The sequence below is a fragment of the Osmerus mordax genome, chromosome 1 (assembly GCF_038355195.1).
Source record: "Osmerus mordax isolate fOsmMor3 chromosome 1, fOsmMor3.pri, whole genome shotgun sequence".
NCBI lineage: Eukaryota > Metazoa > Chordata > Actinopteri > Osmeriformes > Osmeridae > Osmerus > Osmerus mordax.
The window spans coordinates 18,820,355-18,838,041 of NC_090050.1; the positions used below are offsets into that span (position 1 = coordinate 18,820,355).

General features: G+C 47.7%; 1 protein-coding gene across 1 annotated transcript; it reads left to right on the forward strand.

Moving 5' to 3' along the window:
• The first annotated feature begins 2,261 nt into the window (after positions 1-2,261).
• On the forward strand, positions 2,262-10,954 carry wnt4 (wingless-type MMTV integration site family, member 4). The gene is made up of 6 exons (XM_067246745.1): positions 2,262-2,338; positions 9,132-9,213; positions 9,397-9,550; positions 9,711-9,842; positions 9,957-10,099; positions 10,213-10,954. The coding sequence occupies exons 1-6, from the start codon at positions 2,262-2,264 to the stop codon at positions 10,681-10,683; spliced, it is 1,059 nt and encodes a 352-aa protein (XP_067102846.1). The 3' UTR covers positions 10,684-10,954.
• The last annotated feature ends 6,733 nt before the right edge of the window (positions 10,955-17,687 follow it).

Here is a 17,687-nt window from a genome sequence, read left to right on the forward strand (position 1 = left end):
AACACACTCTTTTGTACCACGATAGGAGGGAGGAGCCGGTGGAGTCTACTGGTTGACAGGCTTGACTCCCAAACATTTAACACTTTAAAATACGAAACAAATCTTGTGATTTGATTACGGGATTGAGATGTAATATTCGAAACACATAACAGACGGATATGACAGACAGTCAGCGTGCAGTTGGAACAGTGGCTCTTCATGTCTCCTTTCGATAAGATTGGTTTGAAAACACACAACTCTGGAAATGCTATGTTCCTCACGCAAAGTGGCCCTGGTTTAATACTATAAAGATCATCTGCGAAAATATTGCTTCATGCTCGATTCTATGATAACACGTGAGTTAAAGCAAATACTGCTTTAACGGTACTGTCTGAGAAAATACTGTTATAGTAACAGTAGTCAAGCATATTGTGTCATCATTGAGTCTGAAACCACAGAGGAACTACTATTACAGGGTTTTTCAACTCATTCATTCATGCAATTTTACTCACTACCTCCCTCTGTTGGCCACTATGAAACCTAGAAGATGTGAATCTAAAGCTATTTGCTATTTCGAATTTAGCAATAGTCACACACATGCATACTGTACACACACACACACACACACACACACACACACACGCACAAACAGTTCTACCCATTTCCATGGTAACACATCGACAAGGACTCTGTGAGACACAGTGACTTAACTGTTCTGTCCTGTCATGAATGTTCCAGAAGTCTTGGTCATTCATGGGCCTCCTGACAGCCTAGTAGTGTGGTTTATAGGTAGGGCACCAAGGGATAGTGGGACCTATGGTTGTTTTAAGATATGGGCCCTGGTGCGTACTGTAGATGCCTATCTGACACAGTCACTGTATGTGTTTGAGTATGTGCGTGTGTTTGTGTGTGTGTCGACAGCAGGAGCCACACTGCACACAGCTGGTGCCGTGGCTGCATGGTCTCGCCCCGGCGGAGTGTATTCTTAGCCCGCTAAAACCCAATAAGTGAAATGAGATTAGATGACACACACTCACACATACACACACATAAAATGAGATTAGAATACTATTCTCTGATGTGTCCGCCCGTTGGAGGCATTGAACTGTACTTCTTAATTAAGCGCGTGTGTGAAAATAAGTATCACACTTTTTACATTTTAGTCAATGGTGTGTTAATACACGGGACCTTTGCTGGCATGTCCCACTCAAAAGCCTTTCTAATGGACCATGCCACTGGCAATCAAAGGGCTGCCCTTATCGTTCAATACCATTATTAATACTTTCCATGTAATGCTACTTTATCAAAATGGTGTGTGTCTATGTGGATTTTAGCAATGCTTTATATAGCCTACCGATGACAGCATATTTGGTTGAGTGGGACAGGGTCAGAGAAAAACCCTGCCAAGAAATGTGTGCAGTCTGAGCATGAGTAAGTGTGCTGAATTGAATGGCTATGTTATTGCATCCTCCCATGATCATTTTAAATTGGCGTAATAACATACACACAAACGCATGCACACTCACCATCTCTGTCACACACCCACCTTCATAACATACTGAGCCCGCCTTCATCTCCAAACACACTCCCATACCTTCCTATAGCCTCGCGCCGCCCCTCAACTGAAGTCAGACCACTCTCTCTCTCTCCTCGCAGACTGCCACAGTCAGGGTTAAGGCACAGACACAGTGTGAGGCGTGCGTATTTACGCGAGTGAGTGTGTGAAAGCGTGGACCACCGATCACCATCAGTGCTTCAATGGAAACCGTATTTAAATAACATCTTAAGCAGCAACTAAGGGATTATAATATCATAAAACTAAAACTCGTCAAGTCGTTAATGGTTTTTACTGCCCTCTCCACGAGCGCCCGGGTGGCGTTAATGCGAAAACAAGAAGGAGAGTAAACAAGCAAAATAAGAAGAAGGCACTGATTCAGCCAGCTGAATTTGGCGCCGTGCCTCTGAGTTTGTACCATATTTATAGCATCTCTTCTTTCACTCTTCCTCTCAGCGTGGACAGAGTAAAGCAAGAGCAACGACCGGGCGATTCAGCTGCGAGTTTTTCTCGCGCCTCTCCATTGGATGAGTTGCGGATGTGTGACGATGGATTAACGGCATTTAACAGGAACCCACTTCTATCCGGGCCTTCACGAGACTACCACTGCACTACTACTATACAACTACTATACACGCCCCCGGGAGCGAGTGTCACAGACTCCCACCGTTACCGTGTGGATTATTTTGACTCTCCTTGGGCACTCTTTTCCCCTGGTAGCCTCGAGATGTCCGCAGAGTACGTTTTGCGGTGCCTACTGATGCTCTGCCTCGCTCTCTTCTCGGCCAACGCGAGTAATTGGTTGTAAGTAGACTTCATTAGACTTTTTGGTAAATGTTCGCTTCATCCATTGCATGGAGTACCTCTCCCTCACTCCTATCCAGTCGCAGCATCCTTATCCCACTAGGCTAGGCATCCTGCTGTCAGAAGACACGTCCCTCTCTCTCCTCTTCACCAGAACTAAACTAATTCCTGTCAAAGTCCTCAAACCCTTGTTTTATGTCTTTGTTCAATTAATGAAGTTTTAGCTTGTCATATGCTTTCCTCGTCTTTGTGTTGCATCGGTCGCAGCTCAATGGCCCCCTGGGTTAAATGTTAACCACCCACTCATCCATACCACAATCCACTACAAAATCCCTCTGAATTAATCTATCAATCACAAGGTTTACCTGAAAAAGTAAGCCAAAGAATGAAAATAGTTTTGCTGACAGCAATTGTATTAATACAAATTTTCGGTTGTAGCCTAAATTTTGTTGAAAACAATTTGAAACAGTTTGAGTCTACGTAGGCTACTAAGTGCGGAATTACTGCTCCATTTCTTCCCTGTGTAAGGGCTGGTTCGCACGGTCGCATGTGCGTACCTGCTCTGCGCAGGGCTGGTGGGATGTGGGAAGGTGAGTGCTTGCATTCCACTAAATGGCTTCTGTTGTAGCTCTTTTGGACTTCGGCAAAGTATCAATAGCACTATTAACTGGAACAATGTAGGCATGTTTGTTTGTAGCGTAACAGACAATAGGATATAGCAAATATGTAGTGAATTAATTGTTCCCTTTTTGAGAACAAGAGATTATCAGCAGGCCAGGGCACAGGGCCATTTCAAGTGTAAAGATTAGGCAATGTTGATTAATCCAAACTGTCTTTAAACTGTGTTTGGATTGTGAAGCTCGGTAGGGCAATTGGTGCCGTATCCCACTAGTAGCCTATAAGATCATTGTAAATGTGTAGGTTCTTCAAACCGTTTTTAATTAGACAGTGAGTGATAATATTGAGTGTAAATTATGTATTAGGCGTAATACGTGGAGAGACGACCTGGTTGCTGTTTTGGGTAGAATGCATGGTGGAGAGCAGAGTGCGGGCATGTGCCGGCACGTTTTCCGCGGGGAGAAAGCCGTCTCTGCTAGTGTGCTAAATATGATTATTCTGTCTGAGTAGATCAGAACTGGAGTCGGTACACTCAACCCCCTCACCTCAGCCTTGCTTGTCAGGTACCACCGGTTGGGATAGGAAAAGGGTTGGGATGTGCGTGTGTGTGTATGGGGTGGGGGTGGGGGTGGGGGGCACTGCAAATAACAATATATTCGCCTATTACAAGGTGAGCCTTTTGAACAAAAACATAACCTACACAGGTTTGCCTATCTGGACGATGAATAGGCAAAAATATGTTGTTTCGAATTAACGCATAAGAATCAAATACTGTCCATCTCTAGTTTATATGCAATTATAGTGAATCGAATATTGAAAAATTATGTTTTATAAAAACATGCAGGCTCAGGATCAATTCGAAATTTAAACAATATCTGTAAAATGAAAATGTAAAGAAAACAGGCTTGCGTAATCTGATCTTGTTTGTTTTCAATCATTTAAGTCTTATAAAACATGCTCACAGCGAGAACGCCAATAATAATGTCATATAGAGTTACCTCATGTGATAAAGACTTTAACGAAAACTGTTGAAAACATGGAGCCATAGGCCACGTAGGCAACTCTTTAGTTTTAACGTCAACAAAACTATAGGTCTTTTACTTTACCTTTTACTTATTTTAAAAACCTATAGGCATACTCTTGGACGGGGATTTGAACCCTACTGTTCATTAGTTTGTCTATCAACACCTTCTTTGCCTCCTCTCTCTCCGTCTCGCTTTAAAGTTCCGCTGCACCTGCACGAAGCTCCAGGGCTTTAGGTTCTAGGCACTATACACTCCTCTCTCTTTGTCTTTCTCTAATATGTGTGTGTGTGTGCGCGTGTGTACGTGTGTGCGCAAGGGGGATTAAACGCGCAGTCATTAGTTGACAGAAGCCTGGCAGCGTACAATAAGATAAGCGGGAGTGCGTGCAACCCGTTAGAGGCTAAATGTGTTGAATGTTGCTTCAGTTTAAATTATTTATTCAGCAAATGCCCCGTGAATTGGCCGGGGGAAAATATCATAATCCTGGTTATATGTTTAACATTGCTCACCGCTTTTGAAACTTCAATGTCGTTGAGTCATTTTTCTTAAACCGTGGACTCTATTTTGAGATTACTTTATTTATTTCCAGTGTAGGAATACGGTTGGAGTTATGGGATAAATGCCGGGGAATTTCACGGTTTGTTACAAGTGTATGAAGTGCGTATGTCACAGTGCAAAGCGTGAATTGATAGAGATAATAATAATGACTAGTAAAACTCAATACCTTGTTTTGCGGTCCTCCAGCAGTTAAAGTAAGGCTAAAGGCGACACACCCCCATCTGTATTTCTGTTGGTGTGGACGGACACGAATGAAGGCAGGTGACTTACAGCATGTCAGCTCTCATATGTCATCTCTTACAAAAGGTAGGCCTTCTATGAAGTGTACTCTCGCCTGAACAAATAACTATTTCCGTTTTGAACAAAGTTTTCTATGGGCACCAGAAAGTGCCAGGGCCCGATAGTTTTAAGTCTCACCTTGCTCGCCTCCACTAGAGAGTATAAAGCTCAGGTAATCTTTAATATTGAACATGCCATTGTGAGAAACAAAGAGATCATGTGTGTCTGTCTGTGTGTGTGTGTGTGTGTGTGTGTGTGTGTGTGTGCTTGTGAGAGTTAGTGCACATCTTGGGTAAGCATGAAGAGGTGATAAAGAGATGGCAGCTGATGAGTAACCAGAGAAAGCAGAGACCTTGACGTTGCACTATACTGGCGCCTCACACTGCACACACACCAACAAACTACAAACAGAGCAACACATAGCCTATAGGTTATAAAAACATTGGTGGTGATGTAGCTGGATGGTGAAACTGTAAACCCCCCCCCCCCCCCCCCCCCCACCAGGGTAATTTAGGGCTTACCTAGAGCTAACCAAGGATTACCATGTGATAACCTAACCTTAACCCTAACCTAGGAAAACCTGGTGCTGAACTAATAGCTAACTGGATTACTGTGGGCTAACCTAGGACTAACTCTGGATAACCTAGGACTAACTCAGGATAACCTAGGACTAACTCAGAATAACCTAGGGCTAACCTAGGACTAACTCAGGATAACCTAGGGATAACTCAGGATAACCTAGGGTTAATCTAGGGTCTAACACCAGGAAGCTACAGGAAACTAATAGGAAAAGTGAAAGAGAAAGATAGAGTGGATACTGCAATCATGTCTGGTATGATGAGTCTAGACATACACATGCACATAATCCATAGGTAGACAGTGGTTTCCAGACCACTGGGGCAGGGGGGAACACAGCAGGAGGTTAAATTCATGTTTTTTTTTTTATTGCCTCTTTCCCCTACTTTGTGTGTGTGTGTGTGTGTGTTAGGGTTGTGGTGTTGGCAGGGCATGTTATTTTTAGGGGGAAATGAGCTCTAGTGGAGCCAGCAGCAGAGCAGGCACCAGGCAGCATGTATAAATACACACACACACACACACATAACACCCACACACGTACACACACACAACAGTCTGGCCCTCGCTGTTTATTGTGCTGATTGCTGTCTTGTCATCTCCATCACACGTTCTCCTCTGTCACTCCTGTCCTGTATCTCTCCCTCATCACTATCCCTTTTCCCTCTCCTTCACTTCTCCATCACTTTCTAAGATCGGTTTCTTTCTATCCGCTTAAGCCTGTTCACCTTTCCTATGGCGTGGCTATTTAAAGTTATTGCTCTTTGAAATGAGATGCCTAGGCAATGTCAATAAACAACAGCTCCCCATAAACCCCTGTTCTCTGTTCTGGTGGGTTGTCATGGATATCCTTTCATAACCACAAGTATATGACACATATGGAAACTCCTGGAGGTTGACTTGCTGTTGTGGTTCTGTTAATCGCAGATGGAGCTGGGGATGTGGTTGTTTGGGAAATAATCCTGTCACCAGTAAATGCAACAACATTTCACTGTCCTGTTCTTAAACGTCAGAAAGTTAGAGAAGAGGAACTCAGGAGAAGACGCTACTGTATGTCTAGGGCATGAGGTCATTTTCTGCTTTTTAAACTTGGATTTCAAAATCCTTCTGGAGAGCGGATATAATAAGATGAACTGAGAACCTCCTAGACCAGGCCTGAGGCTATCTGAGGACCAGAGGAGAAACTAAGAGCAGACTGCCCTCTACAGATCAGAGAGGGTGTTACAGACTGTGGCTCTGCCCTGATTGACCGAGGGGCTTATCTCAGGGTCCAAGCTCACAGTGTGGTCATGTGCAAGTAAACTGCTGTCTCGCAATGTCTCCACAAACACACACGCAAACACGCTCATTGTGGGGGGGTTTTCTACACACCTTCTATTCAAGAAATGTGTGTCAGTATGTTAACAGATAAGCTGTGTTAGCAGAGTTGTCTGTGCCCTGTCACTGTGTGGTCCATACTATGTGTATCTTACTTTCCACCTACTTTTCCAACCAGTTTTTCAGAATGAGTGTGACTGTCCTAGTGAATGCCTGAATGTCTCTGGCCCACATGTCCAACACACCAGTGTGTGTGTGACTAAACCGATGATTCAACCAGAAACCACTGTAGTTTTGCTGAGGGTGTGGACCATTACTGTCTGTGTGTGTGTCCATTCAAGGTATGTTTTCCTGCTTCTGTGTACCTTTTGTGTGTACTGGAAAGGTAAATGATGGAATTTGATGTACAGTAAAAACACAGAAGCACTTTCTATCTGCCCCTCCCCCCCCTCTCTCCCCTTCTCTCTCCCCCTCTCTCTCTCCACCTCTCTCTCTCCCCCTCTCTCTCCCCCTCTCTCTCCGTCTCTCTCTCTGTCTCTCCCAGCAGCAGAAGCATGGTTGTGGTTGTTGCATGCTAAGCCTCTCTGGCCTAAGCCTGATGGAGCCAGTCGTGTTGTGAGGGCTGCAATGTGTAATGCAACACAAACACACAGCGGCCTGCAAACGCACCACTCCAGGTGGAATGCTCTCACCAACCCTTCTCCTACCTCCCAGAGAGAGAAAGAGAAGGAGAAAGAGGGAGGGAGGGAGAAACAGTGACATAGAGGGAGATAGATATGATAGAAAAGGCAAATAAAAGAAGAGAAGAGAGGATAAGAAGGGAGAGAAGAGCAGGAGATGAGAGAGAGAGAGAGAGAGAGAGAGAGAGAGAGAGAGAGAGAGAGAGAGAGAGAGAGGTGAACAGACAGAGGGAGTGTCTCGGCCTTGCTGGGTGGTTGATACCACTGTCTGGTTGTTTTGGTAACCCTGGTCTGGGAAGCAGAGGGTACTCAACAGAATGAGGAGATAAAAACAGAGAGGACTGAAAACACACACACACAAACATGCGCTTTCTCTCTGCAGGTTTGGGCTTGCCTTTTCCCACGCAAACACACACCCAGAACATCACCTGCTTTTAGCTTTCCCAACGTTTTCATGTGGTTTATCCAGTGTTTATTGGATGTTTTCAGGGTCAATGTTGGATCACTGTCTGTGTGTGTGTGTGTGTGTGTGTGTGTGTGTGTGTGTGTGTGTGTGTGTGTGTGTGTGTGTGAAGGTCTTTTGAGGCTGAGAAGGACAGGTTTATGTGTGTTGAGAGCATCTGACTCCCAGCTGCCAGCTGTTATTGCTGAGATTTGTTCTCAAGGTGATCTGGTGAGAACGGCTCCCACACACGCGCACACACACACACACACACATTGACACACACCTAAACAACACGCACAGGACCAAGAGGCTCACATGAAGTTTACAGTATATGTAACAGCTTCACTACCTCCAACAGTTAAAGTAAACTCAGCTTTAATTGTCCAGGGTATTTGCTATATAATATTTGCAGTCATTGGAGATGTAAGGTCTCATCCATATGCATTCAGAAAGAAGGACACATGAGTGTGTGAGGTCAACTCCATGGTCTGATAGGAGCGGAAGAGGTCGAGATGTGGCAGACTTGTGGTTGAGTGATTTGGATTGACCGACGAGAGGAACAAGTCATAGAGGAGTGGAGGAGAGAGACAGAGAGAGAGAGAGAGAGAGAGAGAGCATGCCAGTGGGAGAGAGGGAGAGGAAGGGTGAGGTTATCTGGAGGAAAGAACAGATGAAGAGAGGGTGGAAGGGAAGGAGGAGGTGAGAGAGAACGTCTAGGCGTGGATGAGGAGACTAATCAAACCCTCCTAATGATATCCTGTCAGCACGCCGCACACACACACACACAGACCCAAAACACACACACACACACAGACCCAAAACACACACACACACACACTCAGGCCCCAGACAAGTCCCCCGTGGGAAGTGTTGGTGAGGAGTGTGTGTGTGAGGAGCTTATGCAAAGGCCTATTTCTGTAAGGTGCTGTTTGAGTGGAAGATACAGGACTAGAGAGGCAGGGGTGTGTGAGAGAATGAGTGTATGTTGCATTAAGAGCAACGTCTTTTTCTCACATCTTGGATGGTGTGTGTAAGTGTGTCTGCATGTGTGTGTGTGTGAGTGTGTGTGTGTGGGGGGTATCTCTCTGACCTGTCTGCCCTTGAGGTGTGCATGGATGATAAGCCACTTTCCCAGACTGACAGGGAAAAAACATTCCCACAGTTTCCTATGAATCACAACCCTCCTGTCTGCACCCCCCCAGCCGTGCTGTTCCTACCCCGGGACAGCTGGCCCAACATCAGGTAATTCTGTGGCTGTGATCAGTGTACTGAAGGTGTGATGTGTGTGTGTCTCTCAGGTACCTGGCCAAGCTGTCCTCGGTGGGCAGCATCAGTGATGAGGAGACCTGTGAGAGGCTGAGAGGACTCATTCAGAGACAGGTAAACATCTAGGGTTATTTATGGATTCAACGGTAATGCCTTCCTATAAATAAACTCCTGGTCACAAGAGGGGGTTGAACTCTCTCTCCCATCTCTCACTTTCTCTCTCTCACCTTCTCTCTCCCTCTCTCTTTCTCTCTCTCTTCCCTCCTCTCTCTCCCGTCCTCCCTCCCTCCTCCCCAGGTGCAGATCTGTAAGCGGAGCGTGGAGGTGATGGATGCCGTGAGGCGTGGGGCCCAGCTGGCCATAGACGAGTGCCAGTTCCAGTTCCGTAACCGTCGCTGGAACTGCTCCACGCTGGAGACCATGCCCGTGTTCGGCAAAGTGGTCACCCAGGGTGAGTCCTCTGACCCTTCACCTCTGACCCTTCACCTTGCTTGCTGTCTTGCTTACTCACCTGGAAGGCATGACTGCTCTGAGCAGGATGGAGTTTTCCTGTGCGTGGCTGCTGTCAGAGGGTGTGTTTGAGCAGCTCTCCCTGTGCGTGTGTGTGACAGGGACCCGCGAGGCAGCCTTCGTGTACGCCATCTCGGCAGCCAGCGTGGCGTTCGCGGTGACACGGGCCTGCAGCAGCGGGGAGCTGGAGAAATGCGGGTGCGACCGCAACGTCCATGGAGTTAGTCCAGAGGGTGGGCATGGCAACCACACACACGCACGCACACACAGTGACACACTGAACAAAAACGTAACAGTTTCATTTCTAAACTCCTAGTCTGCATGTCCCCTCTCCTTCGTCCCCCCAGGGTTCCAGTGGTCGGGCTGCAGTGACAACATCGCCTATGGGGTGGCCTTCTCCCAGTCCTTTGTGGACGTGAGAGAGAGGAGCAAAGGCCAGTCCTCCAGTAGAGCCCTCATGAACCTCCACAATAACGAGGCCGGGAGGAAGGTAACACACGCACTCTGACACACACACACTCACCAACGCACACACACGCACGTAGTACTTGTGAAACGGTTCCCATCGCTCATGCGTCGCAACCCGCGTGTCTCCCCGTGCAGGCGATCCTGTCCCACATGCGTGTGGAGTGTAAGTGCCACGGCGTGTCGGGCTCCTGCGAGGTGAAGACCTGCTGGAAGGCCATGCCGCCCTTCCGCAAGGTGGGCAACGTCATCAAGGAGAAGTTCGACGGAGCCACCGAGGTGGAGCTGCGCAAGGTGGGCACCACCAAGGTGCTGGTGCCCAAGAACTCCCAGTTCAAACCCCACACGGACGAGGACCTGGTCTACCTGGACCCCAGCCCCGACTTCTGCGACCACGACCCGCGCACCCCGGGCATGCTGGGCACGGCGGGGCGCCAGTGCAACCGCACGTCCAAGGCCATCGACGGCTGCGAGCTGATGTGCTGCGGGCGGGGCTTCCAGACGGAGGAGGTGGAGGTGGTGGACAGGTGCAGCTGTAAGTTCCACTGGTGCTGCTACGTCAAGTGCAAACAGTGCCGCAAGATGGTGGAGATGCACACCTGTCGGTGATCCAGACTGAGGACCGGACAAACAAACTCCTTTCATGTGTGTGTGTGTGTGTGTGTGGGAGGGGACCCCCCACCCCCCACCCCCACCACTGGACACTATAAACAGACAGAGAGACAGACAGGCAGGGGGGGAGCTTCCCTCACAGTCTATATGATGATGAAACGATAACAGGAAAGGTGCAAGGGAAATGAGCTATGGAGCCAAACGTACTTTTCACGTCTCAAACTAAGTCTGTCTCCTTTGGCCCTCATGCTCTCAGTTGACTTTCGTAGTTGTGGTTGCTTTGTTTGTTTTTTTAACTTATTGATGTTGCTGAGACTGAGGTTTTGAGGTGGGTGTGAGGATGAGAGTGTGGGGAGGGGGGGGGGGGTGCATGTACCCATAGTGTTGGGAGTTGGGGGGAGGGCTGCATGGTGAGTGCGTGGGGATCGGGGGGGGGGGTGGAAGGGGGGGTTGGGGGGGGTTGTAATTGCCCTCTGTCTTTGCTGCTGCTGCTTTGGGGACTTACCTGGAGTGCTGGATGCTGGATGCTGGATGCTGGATGTCAAAGGGAGTTCCAAGCCTGCCGGACTGAACGAGGACAGACTTGAACGCTCAGATGAGGAACACAGACAGACAGACATTGTAACTTTGCGGTCCAAGTGTACATGACCGTGTTGTGTTGAGGTTCAGTAGCAGTTTTAGTGATGTTGGCGATGTCCCTGTCCAGCCCTGATGCTGCTCCACTCACATGATCACTCCCAGACATCACCACACACACACGGTAGGTCCACACGGAGAAGGGTGTGGGCCACAGCAGGCCTGCTGTCACCTGTCTCCTGGGCTCCACCTGTCCCCCTTCACTAGCCCTGACAGGTTAGGATCAACAGATTTGTGTTTCACTGCGAGCCAGTTAGGGAGACAAACACATGCAAACAAACATGCACACATGCACATACATGTGCACACACACACACACACGACACGCAGGGAGATGGCCTGCAGGTTACCATGGACACTACAAGATGACTTAAGCACTTTTCTCTCCGAGCGCACATACATTACCCTCAACTTACACTAAACAACACACACACACATTCACATGATTGCACACACTCACTCTTCCTCCCATGCCACTATCAGGGCCCAGGGACTAAACTATGTATGGCTAACCACCACCATAAAGCCAAGCTTTACTATTGTAACATGCTATCATTATAGTGACATAGATCTGTAAAGATATACACTGAAGAAGACTATACTGCGTATGAATGTATGTTAATATGGAATATATGCTGTGTCAAAGATTACACTCCTGGCCTGTGTCCTGTGATGTTTCTTTTGAAAGTGGAACAGCAGAATGGTAGTGTCTAATGAACTCATTCATTCATTCATTAAGGAAATGATGAATGAATGACCAAGAAAGATGCAGAATGAAAAGATGTCGGTTATGGATGTTTGTCTCCAAATGGCTTCATGGTTCATTCAAAAAGCCTCGTCCGGTGAGGTACTTTTACAGTGTCCAAAACTATTCCACAGCTGTCCTCCTCGGTGCTGGCCCAGCGCGTGCCACAGACAGGTGTGCCCACAGACAGGTGTGCCCACAGACAGGTGTGCCCACAGAGGGAGAGCGAGACAGAGGACAGCAAGGAAATTCAAACTCTGTGACAGCAACACACACACATTCACACATGCCCGAAAGAACCAAATATGTGTGTGTGTTAGAGTAGATTACACCCTTAGGCTCTTCTCCACAGCACTGACACCTATAAACACAATTTATGTGTCATGTTTCAGCACATATATCATCCCAGATATCAAATCACATATCCCCTGGCTAGGAAAGAGAGAACAAGCGGGGAGCAGGGAGTAGAGGGAAGAGGACTGGAAGTGAGGAGGGGGAGCCGAGGCAGGAGAAAGAGCAGGGAGTAGGAAGCAGGAGAAGGGAGCAGGACGAGGAGGAACTGGAAGTAAGGAGTGAGAGCAGGAGCAGGAGCAGGGAACAGGAGCAGGGAGATCAAGGAGAGGGTGGGGGAGCCTGCAGGTGGGGGTAGGGGGTTAAGGTTTCCCTGCAGCTCTCGCTTATTCTGAGATGAGACAGAGGCAGAACCAGCAGCATACCACAGAACAGGGATTACACCCAAATGCACACCACATGGCATTCACTCTATCTCTTCTGACTCTCTTTTTGAGGAACCTCAAAGTCCTTGAAGAGTCTGCCCTCAGGCACACCCTTTCTGAGGGGAGTGCCGTGGCTCTGGTTATCCTGATGTCGGAATCCATTTGAGGGTTCACATACTAACCCAGTGATCCTGGGCCAGAGGGGAGAAATCAACCATACCTCAGCTTCCTGTGTCAGTGCTTGGGAGAGCACAGAACCGGTTTGTGTACGGGCACCCTAGATCTCACTGAGCGTCAGCATGAGAGGGTTTCTGCATTACATGGATGCCTAGGCGAGCACCTAAGAAAGAACCGGAGAAGTACGGTACTTACTCTGGTACTTAGTACTGTGTGAGGGTATATGAACGCCAGGGTGAGTTCCTTGAGTCTGTGTATGTCTGGTTGACTACTGTAGAGCATGTGGAGGCCTGGGTGAGTGCCCAGAGTGTCTATATGGAGTAGGGCAGCTCCTCTGAGCAGTGGGATCAGCTTACCCTCCTTCTCAGAACTGGGGGAGCCACCTGAGTCCAGGTGTGAATATTCCGGCCAGAGTAGCAGGATTCCAGCCGCAGGGCTCCATGGCGATCCTGCAATCTTCCCAGATGGACAAACGCCCCTCCTGTCAGCAGAACAGGGGTCCTGTCACCGCCTGCCTGATGAAAATACCTCCCTGCAATTTCACATTTGGACAGGCCTCTCTGGGGCATACCGTAATTATGGACCCCAGCCCAGTGCTGGGCCCTGAGAGCAAAATAAATGGGTTTAGTATGCAGCCTGTCAGCTTACCCGTGTATCCCATGGCCTATGGCGAGTCATGGGTATCCATGGTTATCTGCATGTTGCCCAGAATAAATGTTTGGATCATATGTCATGTGACCTGAGGGCAGCTTGGGCAAGAAAGAATCATGTCCTGCAAAAAGTGTGAAGTGTAAAGGTGAGATGGATAATAAACCTATAATACTTTGATTTCCAGACAGAAGATTGTTTCAAGTTTGAAGTAAATAAAGTCAGGTCAGAGTCCTTAGATTGGTTAAGCTCAGCACCATCCAGGATCACAACATCACCAACTACATCCTAACAATAGGCACACATGGAACCTGAGCGTTCCCATTAAACATGTACTGATGTCCATATGAGACAAGAGTGTATATTCAAGTTACATTCACCTCAGGTCTGGTTTTGGACCCTGTGAGATCTGCTGCACTACAAAAGGCTCTTTTCACCTGTTTCTTCAGAGTGTGCACACGCATCTGTGACTTTGTGTGTGAGGGGTTAACAGGGCAGGTTTGTGGGATATTAAGGCCACTTGCACAGTGAAGACAGGAGAACCCAGGCTTTAGCCCCCAGCCCCAGCCCTCCCAGGCCTCTCTCCAACTCCCAGATCTCTCCAGCATACTTCTCATATTAAAAGAAAACAAGTTACACAAATGAGACAGATGGTTCTTGTTTGTGATGACAGTTGCAATTCTTTTCTCCCCTTCCCCCCCCCCCTCCTCTTCTCTTCCCTTTTCTTCTTCTTCCTCTCTTTTTTTGAAGCTCCAAGTTGTGCAATAAAAACACTGCAGACTTGAACCCTGTACCCAGGGGAGTCAACACCCACAGGCCCCAGAGATGTCTGATTCAGGAGCTTAGTTGCTCCCAACCTCTCACAGGACTCTGTTTACATCACATGCTGCCCCCTGACACAAGAGATCGGTAACGCACATATGGAAGAGAACGAACAGAAAACATAAACAACGGATGATAAAAGACTTTCTAACTTCAACTATGATGTTGCTGAAAGAAAGTCATATAATTTATACACAAATGTGTATGCCTATTTATCCGGTGCTCCCTGAAGTCTACTATGCCCTCTCAAGCTGGGGAATTTACCCTCTGAGACCAGGTTTACCCTAGTATGACTGACTTCATTCTACAGACAGACAGAACAAAGTGAAGGAGAGCTAGAGTAGAATACATGGAGGAAAAGAAAGAGCAAGGAGAGAGATAAAGAGAGAGAGAGAGAACTGTAGTAAGACTTCATTCAGCGCTTCCTATATTCTCTTTGGTAGTCTCTATCTTTGGATATTTGCTTAGGGAGCCACAGTAGGCACAGAGGGTGAAGGACATCTGCAGTGTCCTTGTTCAGATCTGGCAGATGCTACTGGTTCCAACCAAATGTGGCGAGGGGTGGAGGGTGAGGCAAACCACAGGTGGGGAGGATAGGGGGAGAAGTTATTGAAGTGTGACGCAGATGACCCACAGCAGCTTAACACTAACATTCCTGCCCAAACCTAGTAAACCCCCTCTGAAGGAACACACACTCATCCACAAACACACACACACTCACACAGAAACAGGGAGAACTAGAATTGAATGACAGAGAGAATATATATATATATACATGACTTGAGCAGTACAGCTGCAGTATTGCTTAGGCTCCTGACCTCACTCTTTCCATAAACTTGAGAATGGTTGATGGCAGAGGAGAGATAAAGTAACTACACCAGGAGGAAAGAAGGAGCCAGAAGATGAGGAGACAGTGCCTGTATGGTGCTGCAGATGGTAAATGACCTCACTGATAACATCTCCCATTCTTGAGATGTTGAATCAGATAGGGATGGAGACATTCATCAGCGGAGGGGAAAGTGACAGGTGTGGTTGTGTCCTTGTGTCCAGGGCAATGATGACATGTTGATGAGGGCTCCACTAACTGTTCCTGCCCCCCCTGTTGGCAGACTGCTCTCTGTGGGCTGGCTTAGCTAGGCTAAACTAAGCTAAACTAAGCTAAGCTGGGCCAGTTTGGGTTAAGATGAGCTGGGTGGGCTGTGCTGGGGGAACAAGGCCAGTCTGTCATCAGGGATGTTTCTGATGGGCAGCCAAGCCCAACATGGCAGGACTGTCCCCTACACCTGCATACACCCCCCCATACACACACGCACACCTGAGGGACTACACTCTGCTCCAGCTGGTGTGGGGAGATGAACTGTATGTGTGTTTGTGTATGCACGCAAAGGGGGACAGACCATGTGTTGCACATATCTGTTTGACAGCGCTGGCTTGCCATATCACAATAAATGTGGCCGTATGACATCACTAACCCAGATGGTTTCCAATCTGTCTAACACCTAGTCGACCATCTAGACTGCCATGCACACACCTCACCCTACCAACATTCCCTCACAACTGACTTTTTCCACAAAGATTAGAGTAAACAAAGGTAACATAACATAGTTGGTACTGGAGCTTTGAGACAGATGAAATATAGCTGAGCCACAAATCAAAATGGCTCCTTTTCCTTTGCAGCCTTATCGCCTGAGGGCTCTAACTAAGGTAACCAGGGCCTGCGTACACACAGCCAGAAGAGTCTTTTTTACTCTACGGTTTTTCATTCTTTCTGTATTTAGTCTGTTTTTCGCTCTTTCTTGATTTGATTGGTTGCACCTTGCACCTTGATATCTTGACCAGCAGAGGCAGCAGAGATTGAGAAACAGAGTCTGACACAGACAGGCAGGAAGCCGACAGCAGGAAGGCCCAACGAAGTACAATAGATACTGTATTGCATGTATGTGTCTACCGACAGCTTTTACCAGCCGACATCAGTGTTGAAACATTTAATTGTAACACTGTAGGACTGGGTTAGGGACTTTCACAGCTGAAAGGACATGCTCTCACACAGCGGAGAGATCAGTGAGTGATTTACTGTACACACACAGTTGGCCCGAGAGGGCATGCCCGCACACATCAGTTACATCTGCACAGTGATTTACCGTTTCGCTTTAATAAACTGCTAAAATCCTCAGTGTGCTTTTCATCATAAGTCATCTTCTGTGTGGATCATCGTTAAATGTTCCCATCGTAAAACGTTGCACAGACCGTCCCAGAGCGCTGGACTGCCCTTCTCTCAGTATGAGATCCTGGAACATGGCTGTGTGCCTGCAGCCTGTGTCTCTGTGGGTGTCTGTGTGTCAGCTCTCTCATTCCAGGCATGCAGGGGTCTAATGGGTTGCTTGCATAGTACCCTTATGCCTGATTGGGTCTCCCAAGGGACACATTTAGCCATGCTTGACTCTGATTGGTCCACCCAGAGGACTGACTCCAACTTTGCTGTCAAACAGGAAGAGCAATTACATCCAAAGGGAGTTCTCTCTTGGCTGTCTAAATACACACACACACACTCTTACAGACATAGCTCGAGAGACACCAAGCTTTTGGAGTGGGAGAGGTGCGCCCCTTCACACAGACCACCAGGTCTGTTTAGAATCAGCTGTTTAAAGTACCCTGTGGGATTTGGTCTCATGAATTATAAGAGTTAGGGAGTATGACTCTACAGCTGGCACAGACACCATTAACAGCAGTTCATCATGTAATGACATGCAGCACATATCTGTGTGCACTGAATGAACGGCCTACTGGTTTGTTGAGCCATCACTGGCAGAGTCATATCAGCTCATCTATATGGGTGGACAGAAATGCTTGGATTGCAACAGTGACAGAGTTGGCTAAATCTCCCCTCTGCAGGTGGATACCCCTAGCTCTCCCGCTCCCTCACACACACATCTAGAAGAATGCCTTTACTTCGGCCGGTGATAATTAATGGTTGTCAGCAGCTCTTTAACGTAAGAAGGCGCTGACAGACCACACTCCAGAAACGCATGGAATGTGTGAAAGCCTCACAGGGGTTGAGGGGTGTGTGTGAGTGTGTGTGTGAGAGCGAGTGTTGCTTGTGTGACTCTTCTCTACCTCCCTCAGGGCAGATGATTCGGGTCACCTGGTCTGGAAGATCTCCCTCATCTGAAACGATTCTAGGAATCCTAACGTATCTGTGCGATAAGCATCTCTCAACACGGGCCTGCAGAGGGATAGCAGTGTTAGTGAGAGAAAAC

Coding starts and splice junctions, on each gene's coding strand:
- wnt4 (XM_067246745.1), top strand. CDS start 2,262: ATGTCCGCAGAGTACGTTTTGCGGTGCCTACTGATGCTCTGCCTCGCT. Junction 2,339..9,131: donor GCCAACGCGAGTAATTGGTT/GTAAGTAGACTT, acceptor TGTGTCTCTCAG/GTACCTGGCCAAGCTGTCCT. Junction 9,214..9,396: donor GAGGACTCATTCAGAGACAG/GTAAACATCTAG, acceptor CCTCCTCCCCAG/GTGCAGATCTGTAAGCGGAG.